The 14,844-nt window shown below is 39.1% G+C and overlaps 1 protein-coding gene across 1 annotated transcript in view; it reads right to left on the bottom strand.

Annotated features, from left to right (window-relative positions):
• The window catches only part of RPF1 (ribosome production factor 1 homolog (S. cerevisiae)), a 16,664-nt gene extending 13,348 nt beyond the window's left edge, over positions 1–3,316 (bottom strand). Inside the window, 1 exon segment of the mRNA XM_009884878.1 lies at positions 3,230–3,316. Within this exon segment, the coding sequence (XP_009883180.1) occupies positions 3,230–3,316 (87 nt within the window).
• Between the last annotated feature and the right edge of the window lie 11,528 nt (positions 3,317–14,844).

Raw genomic sequence — 14,844 nt, 5'->3', positions numbered from 1 at the left:
TATATGGTTGACTTGGGATCTAGAAACCCTTCTCACAGAAGAGACTTAAAAAGTTTAATCTCTTTAGCCCATCAATGACTCATATGAGAGCTAAGCCACCTGGAATTACATAAGAAAAGAGAATAATTGTAATAGAAATCTTCAGTTTAGCAGACAAATCTTTTAAAAGATGTAGTGTTTGAAAGCTGAGCTAAGAGACTTTTTTTTTATTTAAAAACCAAACAAACAAAACCAAACACCACCACCCCCCTTAGACTAACTAAGCCTTGGAAAGAATCTAGATAGATAGGCCTGTGGAGTATTCCTTGTGACCTGAAATCTTTAAATCAAGAAGGTGGATTTTTTCCAAAGGAAGTGTTCTAGCTTCACCAGAAATTGTGTAGACATTACTCGATCTAATTGTTACCCGTACTGTGCAAAAGGTCAGGCTGGAGAATCATGGTGCTTTCTTCGGTCTGAAAACCTGTGATGCTATGAAACATCAAAATGGAGGAAAAAAAACCCCAACTTTAAAATGTTTCATAAGAATTCTAGAATATCTGCCATAATATTCATATAGTATGTGGTTAGAGACTGCAATGAATGAATTTTTTAAATAATTTAACAGACGTTTTTAGCTACGTTACAGGGTTTTTTTCCTGTTTGTATTGCTAATTTTTGATGAATAGTCACTAGAATTGCAGTATCTTTTTTCTTTAAGGCTACTCAGCCTCTTTCCCCTGGTAAGGTTCTGTTTCCTTTCTTTATTGGTTTATCAAATCTTTTAAGACTGATGTTTCCTTGCTGGGTGTTCAACTCAGGATAACTTTCTGGAAAGCATATTTCTATATTTGGTAGTGAACATAAACAACATCAAAAGTGAAATTACTAAAGCTAATAAAAACAAATGCTAATGCAGAAAGTAGTTCCAAAATATTAGGCAGATTGGTAGAGATTTACCAGGAGATTTCCTTCTCTTTTATATTATAAACTCAGTGGCAGAACTTTTTTTCTTATGTGTTGATAAAATATGAACATGCTTTTGGACGTTTATAAGTGCTAATCACAAAATAACAAAGGTAATGAACATTCTAAGACATTTAGCTGGCAAGACATAATAATCCCAGTGTCAGATAACCTCTTTTTTCCAGTATGCATATGTAGCTCTTATTAATGAAATTCAAGCCGCACTTAATTACTAGTAACAAAAAATCACTGGCGTTTACCTCCCACGTACAGAGCCACACCTTGCCCTCCAGGAAATCCAGAGAGCTTCCCAAGAACTATCCCTAGCTCTGGCCTAGATTTCAGTCTCTTTTACAGCATTTTACAGTAGAAGCTTGTTAGAGCAAATCCTGTCTGGTGCATAGGGTTTCACTGAGCGAAGAAATTATACTCATCATGAAATCTGGTCTTAAGTTAGACCTTTTATTGCAGTTGCTCTTTTGCTTGGTCTACATGGTTCAGCAAGTTCGGTGCTCTACCCAACACAGACTGATGCCACAGACTATCCCTGTTCCCTACAGTAAGAGACAGAGGACAGAATCAGAAGCACAATTTCAGTAGAAGTTACTGTACAAGATGACAAGGAAGAATTAGCAAAGATAATATTTTTCTTTGTCTACATTTCCAATTTGATCATATTTTCCTCCTGCTTGAGAAAGTATTTTATCTCCTAAGTTTGTGTGGGGTTATTTATTAAAGAGAAGGTACAACATGGTTACCTTTGGCAGGACAGTGTTAGGCTAAAAGGTTCAAGCTCTATTCTTTTATTTCACCAGGAGAGTTTTAAAAGCATCTGAAAAGAAATTACTGCATTTTGTCTGATACCAGGATTGTATCCCTCAGCTGAAAATGCATCTGGTCACAGCTTCTGCAATTCAACTTCAAATGTGCGGTACTAGTGCCAGTATGGGATTCAGGAGACCTGTCCTGTCCTGGGTTTTGTTCCTCACAAATACTTTATGGGTAACCTCTGATAAGTCCCTTTGTGCCTTATTCTTCTACAAAATTATTGTGAAAGCATTTTTGCCTTATAGGGATAAATCAGCGTAACATATTCTAGAAAGAAGAGCATGGGCCCAGCAAATCTCATAGGGAGTGCCCTTCTGGGAAGCAGGGTCACTGAAAAAGAGTTAGAGACTAATAGACCACAATCACTACTTCTCTGCCATGGTGACTAGAATAGGGAATCTAACTCTTGCTTGCCCAATCAAGTAAACATTGAGAAAGAATGGAAAGGTTTATACTTCCTCTGTATCTGGCACTGATGCAAGGCAAATTGGAATGTTGTACATGGGGTTTGTGTCCTAAATTCAAAAAGTGATGAAAAATTAGAGGGATTTCATAGAATAGACATGAGACGTGATTAAAGGATTAGGATAGTCTCCTTCTAATGTGGGGCTCAAGGAGTTCCACCTAGTTAGCTTATCAAAGAGAAATTTAATGGGGGCCCTTTATGTACCTTTCTATGTAGTAAATATCCATTTAAAAATATATGGCTTTAGGTGTAGCAGACAAAGATCCAAGACCTGCAATCTTAATTTATAGTTACCCATAATTAACCCTTGAGAGGGTTACCAAGAATTATGGTAACTTTTCTGTTGATATTTACATCAAGATGTGATGTTTTCCCCTTAAAATGATACAATCTCGTTCAGACAGGAACTAGTTCAGGGAAATCTGTTCTCTATTATACAGGAAGTCAGACTAGAAGATCACACAGGTCACTTCAGGCTCTCTAATCTGTTAATTAAATAGTTTATATACATTCAGTTTAATAGGTTCTGTGATTGTTAATAAACAGTATTTTTAATGTTTCATGTTTGACTGCAGCCTCACCTAATCTCAATTATTTCTTACTGTATGTGGGTGGTGGGACTTTCTCATCCTACCAGCACCTCCACCTTCATCCCTAAGGGTTGCATCATTATCTTGTTACACAACCTGTAGGGCTGATATTGTTGATACGATGCCAACCACAGAATCGTTGAGAGATGGAGTGATGGCGTTGCTGGAGATCCCAACAAAACTGCTCTAGATCCTGCACACAAGTTATTTACCAAGACCAAGTTCTGTTGTATTTTTTTAAAACTTAACTAGAATATACTGCTCAGAGAGTTGTAGTCTCTTTGCAGGTCTCTTTTGAGGATTTTTAGCATGTCATTCTAGATTTTTTTTACAACTAAATGTATAATTTTCCAGGTTTTTTTTTCCAGGCTGAGGCTGATACTTAAAATTTTGTTCTCACTTGTTCATTCAGCTGTATTTTGCTTGGTAGTCCTGGGAACAGACTGCCACCCTGACAAGGATGAACATCACGGCATCCATTGGCCATGCTGCTGTTTTTCCAGGCATCCCTCCAGCTTTGCATGGAGAGCAGTCCATAAGGAAGCAGTCCATCTTTTTGGTGACACAATGATTTGCTTTCCTTTGTGCCCAAGATCTTTCATTCTATTATGCCTGTTGGCAGAAATTAAATTAGGTGATTCTGTTGTTTCAGGTGAGATGTCAGTCTGGTACCCTCACCTACTGGCTGTATTTCCAGGTATTATCCTGCCTTATGGAGAGGCAGGAGCTCCACAACTCTCTGCAGTTCAAAACTCTTTGAAAAGTGCTGTTCCCTTCATGTTTGCATTCATAAATTGTTTCCATTTTTTCTCATTTCAAAAAGCAAGCTGCAGTAGATAGCCCTCCTTACTCTTTTCGCTGTCCAACATTTTGGTGCCAGTTGATCTCCTGTTAGCTTCCTGAACCATCTGGCCTTTAAGTACTTCTTATATTTCCAAGAATGTTTAAAAGTCACTACCTAAAACTTCAGTGTCACTGGATGTTCTAGTGTATTGTCAAACCAAGTTTCCATTTACTGTGATTTGGAAAAGACATTACGTATGTATAGTACTAGCAGAGGACTGTGTGGCAGAAGCCAAACTATGTACTTAGGGTGAAAAGCATTTCAACATTTTTTAAGAAAAGCTTTGTTACTAGGTGAAAGCTTAGCATGAAGCTAGGTTAATCTTGTGACTAATAATATATTAAACTCAGAAAAACTGTTTAGGAGCAGAACTTGCTATAGTATACCGGAAGGGGGCCCATAGAAGGAAGGAAATGAATAGTTTAAGTCTGTTAATTGTAAATACTCTTCATCCCTCCACACATAGGCATACATCTTACTGGTACCACTAGTACATACTGGTACATATCCTAGACCAAATGTGAGAACCATAATACTTCAGGAAGCTAAACATATAAAACTCCCATGACAGAATTAAGTTCTGGGGCAGAACTGGCTAATGAGCAATAAATGATACCAGAAGCATATACACTTAATAAGGATTAAAACCTAGGAAAAACCTTACCCATTATCTGAGAAAGCTGTAGTTTTTGTACACAAAACAAAAGATGGTCCAGTTGTAAAGGACAGGCATACATGGGCCAAATCAAAGCTGCACAGGCAAATGTAGTTCTATATTTCCTCACTTTTGAATGCTTTATTTCACAGTATTAGAGCTCTTCGGCTGTAAGTTTCTCTTTATATATGGTATGATCATAACATCCATATACAAGACATACTGGAATCCTTTTTGGTATTAAGCCATCTGGGACATGGTGCTATGGGAGTTTGGAGTAAAAGGAATCCAAATATCTGTTCTGGTAGAAGTGCTTTCTTTTCAGTACAAGTTGTTGTTGTTTGTTTGGTTTTTTTTAATAAGCCTAAAGAAGGAAAAGACACAAGTGGGACTTATGGTGAAGTAAGCTGGGGCATCTAATTGATGCAGTGGAGGGAAGTGGCTGAGCTGCATGGAAAGCCAGTCATTTGGCAGAGTCTGGGACATCTGCAGTGACAACCTCCTACTGGGAGTATTTAAAACAGCAAATTCCAAGCAGTAACAGGTACAAAACTGTATCAGCAATGAAATAGCATGAATTTTTTTCTTGAAGAACAAAAATATGCGTTCTAATTGAGAACATTGGCAAAAAGTGTCTATGTGTGAAATATTTTAAAGGCTTATGCCTTTGAATGTATTAGGTCCAGTTTTCAAGGCTGTTGAGAATTTGCCAATTGCATCATTGTCAGTTGTAATTATGAGAGATTACTGTCAGAAAAGCTGACTTTCATTTTTTAAGCCAAATCCTGAGAAGATACTGGAAAACCAGGACTTACCCTCAGTATTTCTGATCATCCTTTAACATTTTCTTCTGATGGAGTAATACTGGTAGTGTAATAGCTTTGCTAGAGATCTTTTGAAAACTGGTCTCTCAAGCTTAGAAAATCTGTGTGACGAAAGTAATAGTTATCATTCAAACTTGACGCCAGACTCTAATTGTTACTTCAAACACAACAAGAACATAGCATCAACAGGATTTTTTTTTTTTTTTTAAATCTCTTTGGTACATTGTAATAGCTACACCTACATTCTCTTAGAAGAAACATATTTCTCTTCTGAATATTTTGTACAAATATGTATTTGTACAGTGCATTCATAAATTTGTCCAGAGTTTAGCTCTTCTAGCTTTTTATTCAGTTGATCTTATTGTCATCTTTCATACAATACTTTATTTAAATTACAGTAGACTTACTTCAAAAGCTGTTAGCCCTTGAAATTTCCCTTGCTTAGGGAAGATACCGTGCTCACGGTATACATGGTAAGGGCCATGAAGCTGCTCAGTTTCACTTTGCCTTTACCACAGTGGCTTAACTAATCTAATCAAATTGGTTGTGCTCAATAGCATTATGTTTAAGAGTGTCACTTGATCCCCACAAAGTACTGGGCTCATATACCCAGAGAAGACAGGGACCATGAAATAAAAATTAGTTTCTTATCTGCAATACTGTGTTTCACCTTTATTGCACTATCTATCTAGCTGACAGTCATTTTAGTTGGACTACCACGTTAAGCCCACAAACACAAATAGCATTATTATATGATTTTCAAAGCAGCCAAACCATATGCTTCATTCCTCATTTCTTAGACTGGTTGTATCCATGCTGATTGCTGAAAATGAGAGCAATGGAAACCAAAGGAATTTAGCATTAAATACATAGTGCGTTTTATTGAAAAAAATATTGAAACTGTAAGTTCTGTGTTCCTTTAGGATCCTGAGCAATACTCTCTCTCAAAAAAAAAAAAAACAAAAAAAAAAACCAACACAAAACCCCAACTGTATATTTTGACATGGAATCTAAATGTAGGTCTGACTTGCAAAAAGGACAGATTTTGAAATTTCCCTATAGTTTTCCAGTAGAGGCACAGGCTTCCTTAAGAAGTGTAACATATGGAAAATATGTGGGAACACATATTTTGTAGTCATATTTGTGGCTTTCTTAAAGGTTGTCCATAGACCTCTCTACACCCAGGGATTGAAAATCATTTCCTTATAGTACACAGACATATTAGCATATGGTAAAAATATTTCTTTTAAAGGGACTTTTCTGGAAATGTTTGTAATTTTTTTCTTGATATGACCTGCAATGGAGTGGTGGTGCAGATCCTATGTGAAACATAATTTGAAATTAATGAGGAGGCCTTAGTTAGGGTACACACTCCCATGGAACATTTTCCTGAAACACCTACTACTATTTGGAATTTGGTTTATTTGAAAGGGTCGATGTTGTCAGACATTTTGGTGACCAATAATGAAGGACAGAGGAGGACTTCTTAAAGAGCTGAAATCGGACTATGAGGAGCTGTGTGTTTGTGGCGCAGATGAACTCATCCATCAAGAGTGTAACAGCCTCTGCAGGCTGTACATTATGCACATTATCATACAGTGACTTGATCCTGTGTCTTACTATGCAATCCTGGCAATGGAAGAAGCATAAGGAGTCATCCAAAGGAAAGAGAGGGAAACAAATTCTGCTGTTAGCAGAAGAATGGTACCTCTTTTCTTTTACTGTCCACTTTCCTGTATGGTGCCAGTACCAAAACAAGACCTGCAGAGATGCTTTCCCATGTTGGTTTTTCACAGTATTTAGCAGACAGAGTGCACGCAGGATGTGTTCTTAGTCCTTGAGGGAGATCTTAAATCTCCCTGCAGAAGAAAAGATTCAACACCACTCATCTTCCCCAGTGCTAACAACACAAGGTAGGACTGAGGGGAAACAGCTTCCAGTCTTCATTCTGCCAGAGACAGGCTTTGAAAGAATATCTTAAATTACTGAGATGTAAACACAAATACCTCCAGAAGTGGGGGTAGCACTTCTTCCCGATTTGGGCACTGAAAGGAAAGCCCTGAACAGCAAGAGAGACGGTGTTCACCAAGAGGAGGTTCATCTCTGCCCAGCTCCTGCACAGTCCTGCCTCAGAGAGGTTCTTCTGGCAAAGAAACTGCCCACACATGTGGCTTCTCTGACATCTGTCCTAACAGCCACCCTGGCAGTGCCAGGGACAAGACTGTGGTCAAGCCAAGGGTGTAAAACTGCTGCTGGGGGCATTTCCACCATGTCGCGACTACGCTACCATCCTCTAAACACAGTTTGTGTCATAGGCGACAAAAGGTTCAGATTTTATCCTTCAGGTTTTATGGGTGATTCCCATGTCTTTGAAGTTCTGTTGCCAGTGAAGATGAAGGCAAATTCCCACTGATATTAATGGGGTTAGGATGTGTCCTTGTCTCTATTTTTGCTGTTGTTTCCTTTGTTGCAGTAGACCTATTCCTTTATTAAAGCTTTTGCCTGGGGGAAAAAGAAAAGCCACGTTACTAAATAAATTATGAAATATTTAGATTTGTGAAGCCAACCCCTTATGCCTAGCTCCTCCTCTGATATTAAGATGACACCTTTTATAGAGCTACAGGTTCTATGCTGCCCGTATTCCTCTGTGGGATCCAAGACTGGGAGGTGACAAAACAGCAGGCCACCATGAGCCAAGTGACAGTAAGTAATATCTAGGGGTGCTTGCTTGTTTTGTCTCAGTGCAGTGAGGAACAACTATATTAGACCAGTGATGGTTGATTTAGTGCTGGAGAGGAAGTACGATCACAGATGAAACAGAAGAAAGCATAAACTGGGCAGGTTTCTAAACTAAGCTTGATTTTTACCTGAGGATAATATATATTGTAGATATATATATGTAGAATATATATATTGTAGATATGTCTGTAATAATAATCCCAAGAGCAAAGTGTTAAAGGCATCAGTTTGCTTATTGCTATTTATGTTCTCTTTATGTTCTTTTGTATTTGTATTTGCTTTTTTGCCAGCAGTTCTCTCAATGCCTCAAGAATGAATGAAGCTAGCTTTAGTGTCACGATCCGTAATGAAATGATCCACAGCTGCTCTTGTGAATGTTTTGCATCTCTTGTTTTCATTGTATTTTTGTATTAGCTTTAAATAGCTTAATAGTAGCTTCCTTCTTTTAAAAGAATGGTTTAGCATGTTGTTCAAATATGTGTGGTTCAAACTCTTTAGCTTAGCTTATGAATTTCTCCCTCCTACTTTTACACATGTAATGCTTTTGACTTTTCCTTGCCCCACCTCTGGTAGGTTTGGTAACAGACAGGTAGCAACTTTCTCTCTGGATGTTGGTTTGTTGGTTGTTTTTTTTTTATACTTGGCTAAGTCACTTCAGTTTATGCCCTTCATTTTTATCTCTCTGTGGCATAGCCTATGGAGGCTGTATCTGTAAAATGGATAAATGTTAAGTAACTATCATAGTAAAAGGAACATCCTGTTAACTGGATTTCTGCACAGTTAACTCTAATGGTTCTCTGTCACCAAACTCAAGGTCTCTGACCTCCCTGGTGTCACCCATCCTAATGTTCCTGCTGCTCTTCTCTTGCTTTTTCTCTCTTGCTCACCTTCAGTTGTCTTGTTCCCTCTTCACCATTTCTCCTGCAAGCTGCCCTTTCTCCCATTTCTCTGTTTTTTCACGTCTCTTGGCAGTAAAAAGGGGGGCACTTTGGTAGGCAGCTGGAAACATGATGGTACTAATTGTCTCTATTTGCTGTACAGCATTTCTTCCATGGTCTTTCCTTGCAAAATGTCCCATGCAAAATATCCCATGCAAAATTGCCAGTTCCTTCACTCTCACCTTGGCTTTCATGAAAGAAATATTTGGAGTAGTTAGAAAACAAGAGAGGAAAAGATGCAGATTTCCTTTGCCCAATGCCTATGATTTACAAGGTCAGAATGTGAAATAGAGCAGCTTTCAGAGCAGGGAAGGAAACAGTTCCTTAAGTGTGTACTGAGCTGGGCATTTTTAATCCCCAACATGAAGTGGTGGACAGTGGTGCTGAGCATACTTACACCAGTGCAAAAATAAATTTTTAAATCGATGAAGAGAAATAACGATTTTTAGCTGGCAGAATTTTAGCCCAAAAAGGAAACCTGAAAAAAAGACAGACACAAAGAAGCCTTGGAGCTAAATACTCTCACTTTAGAAAGTCAGAAGTAGGGAACAAAAAGAAAACACTTTATGATACAGCTTTTCGTGAGCTTTTGGCAGGTTTTGTAATGTAATGGGGAAACTATGTACTGCTATAATGTGACATGCTTATTTGCGGGCATGAACACATGTGAAGACATTTTTGGATTACTGTATTATGATGCACAACTGTGTTATTAATAAATTAGGCAATGCTGGTATAAGTGTACTACAGTGAACCACTTGTAGCAATCACCAGCACTCTAGCAGGCAACATTGAATACTATGGTCAGCTCTAGTAAAGCTTTGAATATTTGAATATTAATTTGCAGTTCCTAAGCTGCAAAGTGATCAAAGGAGGGAAAAAATGTTCCTTACTTTTATCCGTCTTCCAGGAGAATCAGAATAGTCACCAGATTCCTTGTGTAGAAACATCAAACAAACTTAGCTGAAAAATATAAAGAAGATTTACTTAAGTCACTTGAGTAAAAGTGTAACACAGCTGTTTATAAAAAGCAACATATAGTTTTTCAAATCCTAATGTTTTGTATTTAACAGCTTGAATAAAACAAATATATCAAATATGCATAGAATAGCATACTCTTAATACTGGGATAAATCAGTTAAAAAGCATAAAGATAAGTATACAATGGGCCTGAATTAAAAAATTATATTATGAGCTAGCTCCTGTCTGAGGCCAGGGTCTGAAAGCGCTACAACTGATTGCTGATTTCATATGCAGTTTCTTTTACTGTATTTATGTCAAGGTCATAAAGATTGTGAGAAAATTCAGCAGATTAGGCCTTTCGTCTGGTATGTCCAATCTAAATAGAAAAACTACTCAAGTTATCAGAGTATCTAGAAAACACTGATATTGATATCCTAGCTTGAAATCTTAGATCAGGCTCTCTGCCTTGTACTATGAAGAATTTATTCCCTGATAGAAGGTGGGGTTTTTTCCACACTGTGCCTCACATAAATTTCCATTCACCTCTTTTCTCATTTTTAAATTCCTGTCTTTTTAAGACATCTTTTGTGAAATTCAAGAGGTGCATCATATTCTTGCATCACATTCTGAGCACAGTTAGGCTTTGGCTTACACTGAGCTTTTAGATGACACTGCCAGCACTATGCCTCCCGAACATTTTACCCAGGGCATAGGTAGCTTAAACGTTCTGAAGTAATTACTATACTAAGTACCCAGTGATGTATCTTTCCCAGAAACTGAAAATAAAGGTATAAGAGATCCACACAATAATTTATGGGTGTTAACGTATGGGTGTAAGTTTCTCTGGGGATAATTGTGTGACTAGGCTAATAACGCCACGGATGCTTGGATACATTAAAACAAATTCTCACAATGATGTTCTTGAGCTTTTCATTACTGTCAGGAGTGCTATTTAAACAGCAGAGAGGGATGAGAGAGGCCCATATGTCCTCACAAAAGACTCTCCCTTCACCCCGCAGGCAAGCTGAGGAAACACTGTTTGACACAGGCGCTTACATTAGATGCGTTTACTGGAAACTTCCTGTTTTGAGAGCAGAAGATGACACAGTGTGCTGAGAGGGGAGCAGCGTGTGGCTTGCAAGGATAGCTGGAAGAATTAGCATTACTGACAGTGAAACGATCAAACCTCCTGAGCTTTGCAGGACTTTTGTACTTTTAAAAAGTGCAAGCTAGCACACTTTGAAGTAGACTTTGCTGTGGTTCAGAAATACACCTCAGACCTCTGTGACAAGTCCAAGTGCCAGGCTAAGTTAGCATGCCTTGGAGAACGAAAGGTTCCCAGCTCAGTCAGAGAAATTCCTCCCAAAGCTCCCCTTGACTTGCCAGCAGACAGCTGGCATGGAGCCCTGGGTGTCCTTGAGACATTCTCCAATATATTGCTCATCATTCCCATCATGAGGACTCAGTATATTTTCAGTCATTGTGGAGCCATCAGAAGCAATCCCACCATAAAGGCTGCCCTGTGAAGCGGGGTCAGGCTGCAGTGCCTGTGCCTGGTTTCCAATATTGTAATTGCCCAGTGGGAATTAAACTTCACACAGTTTAAGTTTTTATGCCTTCAAATTTCTTTTTTTTCCCCAGCTTTTCTTTTAGTGAGGCTAATGTCTAATCCTTTGATCTCTTGCATTAAGTCTGTGTAAATTGCACTCTTCCAACACAGTAAACCACTACCCTAACAATCCACAATTACTGGTGTTACAGAAGCATCCTCAGGGATACAGGGGTTTATGGAAAAATCATCAGGTTTTTTGCGGGTAGCAGTGACAGGGAGACAGTGTTCTGCCCTTGCTCTGAGATGGCAGTGGCCGCGGTGAGGGTAGGGGACGTCGTGGTGGGTGAGCGGGTGGCTGGCGCGTATTTTGAGAGGCTGTATTTGCATTTCCTGCCCCTTGCGAGTTTGTCAGGTGTGCTGGGACCCAGTCTCGGCTTGTGGAAATGATTACAAGGCAATTTATACCTACTAACAACGATCCCTACTTTTGTGTTTCTTACAAACTTGGCTGCAGTACAGTAATGTTTAGTGGATTAATAATGTCTGCTTCTGGCCTCTCCTACTCCATTGGCAAACCATTTTCATGTATAATAAACATTCTCATTTAGTCTAACTAGAACAGAGCCCAAGGGCCAGAATAGCCATACCTGCACACTGAGGAGAAGACACTCTGGGTTTCCAGACGGGAGAGCAGCTTTCTCCCTTCTCCATGCCAGGCTCCAAGACTTCTGCAGGATCAGCATTACTGGGCAGGTCCCCCTGAAATTGCAGAGGGGGCAGCGCCAGATGTCCCCTTCTGCAGGAGAAGATCTGTCCAGTCAAAAAGGTCACAGTGGGCAGCAAAGGCAGCACAGCATCACTGGGACAGGCAGATATTTGTTGAGCGTTTGGCATTTTGAAAAAGAACAGTACATTTTAAAATTAAAAACTCTATGAATATATATGTATAAAGTATGCAAAAATATTTCACACCAACGATTGATCACAGTGCACGCTGTGAGGGCGTATGAGGTTGAGTGAGTGGTGTATGGTTTTGCCCTTGCACAGGAAGCCCAAGAGTTACAAACCCTTTCAAAATCTGTATGGTTTATCTTGTTGATTAGCAGTCTCTTTTGGGAAACAAAAAGTCTGCCCATGTTTCAGAATGTGTCTAGTAGAAATACCAGGATATGCAAATATGGAAGTTACACAACGAAAGCAAAACTGAATTAAAGCTGTTTACAGTCAAAAAATGAGAGAACCAGAACTGCAGCCTTTTTATTGCTACACCACTGAAATGAGTGTGTGCACAACCTGGCTATTGAGGTGCTTGTAATGTTGTGTGGTACAACTGTTTCTGTCTTCCCACTGCTGTTTATGCTCCTCAGTTAACACCTAATATGAAGGCTGCCAATCTGGGGTATAATGATAGAGGAATGTTGTAAGTAATCTTGTGAAGCTTTATGACAGCTATCAATCAATTGATCAAATAATTACAAATAGCAATCATCACTTAAAGTCAAGCTGTTGATTTTTAGCCTGGGGAGCAGGGCTATGGCAACACTGTTGTGACAGCTGGAGGATGGAGACTCTTTGCTACTGAACTCTGTCACCCAAATGCTGTGGCTGAGCATCTACCGTAAGAAATACAGGTTGTGTCACAGGCCCGGGTGCCCGCTGATGCACCACAGTGAACCTCACCAGCACCATCTCCAGTGAAGGATTTCTTGCTGTTCCTGTGCACTGAGGTCATGTGTATGCAAAGCTGAGGGCAAGATGTAAGAGTTCAGACAGGCAGGTTAGGTCAGTGTCTGCCGTGGAGAGGTGGGCAAGAGGAATGAGTTTTATCTTGGCTTGTCTGAGTGTTGCCCTACCATCCCACTGCTCAGTGTTCTGTTGCTGGCAATTTTCACTGCCACAAATAGGTGTTGCTTGACCACAGCTAGTAAAACAATGAAAAGTAAATATGTAAAACAATTTGACAAGCATCAGAGAAAAAACATTATCGAGCAAATTATTTACCAAATGTTACTTGGTCACACACAGAGAAAATAAAAAGACCTATTTCTTGCAGAATTGCTAAGCTATCTACATTATTTTCATTGAGACTTGGGTTTGCCTTTGATCCAGATTGACTAAATATGACACCTATTCCTGCACAATTCTCCTCATTAAGCAGACTAGATATGTTATTTTTATTTCTTCAAGAAGTATGCACAAATTTCTTCTGAAATTAATTTGTTTGGTACTTTGTACACTTTCTTGTTTGATTTTCAGGGTGAAAAGGGAAGGAAATCTTCGACAACTTCTTGTGGTTGTGGGGCATTTCTTTATACTTACTTCCTTTTAAGACGCTGTTGTGGAGAATGAGGGGTATGGGGCTACGAATACAGCAGAACAGAAACATTGATGGGACAGCCAGCTCTTCAGACTGGAGTTTATATTAGCAATTCAGGAAAAAAAATACAAGTGAGATATAACCCTATAAATATATTTAGGAACATATTACATACAGATACACTTTTGAAATCTGAACCCAAGAGCATATCAGGCTTTTGCAAATTAGCTTTGTCTTTATAGTAAGTCCATGCAAAGTTCAGGTCCTGAGCCTGAGACTGGAGGTATTGCAAATTAGCAGCCACGTTTGTTGTAGTGTGAAAATGTAGGTGAAATAACATCTTCCCTTAAATATTTTCTTCTCTTTTCTTTTAAATTTTTTTCCTAATTGTCTCCATTTCTCCTTTGGCAGTTATAAAACATTGTAACCAACCACAAATAACTATAAAGATGGAAAAGGGAGACTGTAAACAGACCATTTTCACTCTCGATTTATTTTGCTCATTCATATTTTAGACACATTTATTTGTTTACAAGATTGCTGCACATGAATAAAAGCACTAGAAATACTCCAAAGCTATTGGTTACAAATGATTTAAAGCTCATTTCTTCTCTAAAAATTAATCATGTAAAAATGAAGCCTTCCTGTCCATAGATATACTCATCTCCCTGTTTGTATCCAATTATGTCAGCTCTTTAAGAGATTCAGCCTAAACTGAGCTGTGATTGATCTCAACAGTGCCTGGAACATGGAGCAATTTTAAAGCATTTTGGGGTACTTTTCTCTTGCTAAGTCCCCAGCCCTGACAACCTAGCTAACAAGACAGGTTTTGGTTGTTCCTCCCCTCCCAAATCCAGCATCACTCACAAGTTTCCCTGGGGACGCCTGTGCATGGTCTCTCACAGCTCACAGCGCTATACTTTGGTCCTGTCCCAGCACTGATGGCGAGAGGAGCCGGGGAGAGAGTGGAGTGTGGCTCAGCACACACGGAGCCTGCTGGTCCAGCACCCAGAGAAAAACAGCCATAATTTATCTGCAAACCACCTGCTTTTATAGCTAACAAGGTGAAGGTCTAACACATCTGGCGACTCAAAAGGCCGTTTCTCAGAGTGAAAATATAAGGCAGACATTTCCTACACTTTCTATGTAACAAGGGGCTGGGCTGTTTGGGAGGAATGGTTTG

The sequence above is a fragment of the Charadrius vociferus genome, unplaced genomic scaffold, assembly GCF_000708025.1.
Source record: "Charadrius vociferus isolate BGI_N301 unplaced genomic scaffold, ASM70802v2 scaffold163, whole genome shotgun sequence".
Classification (NCBI taxonomy): Eukaryota; Metazoa; Chordata; class Aves; order Charadriiformes; family Charadriidae; genus Charadrius; species Charadrius vociferus.
Note: the sequence above shows the minus strand (reverse complement) of the source record. Positions and strands in the feature narration are given on the sequence as shown.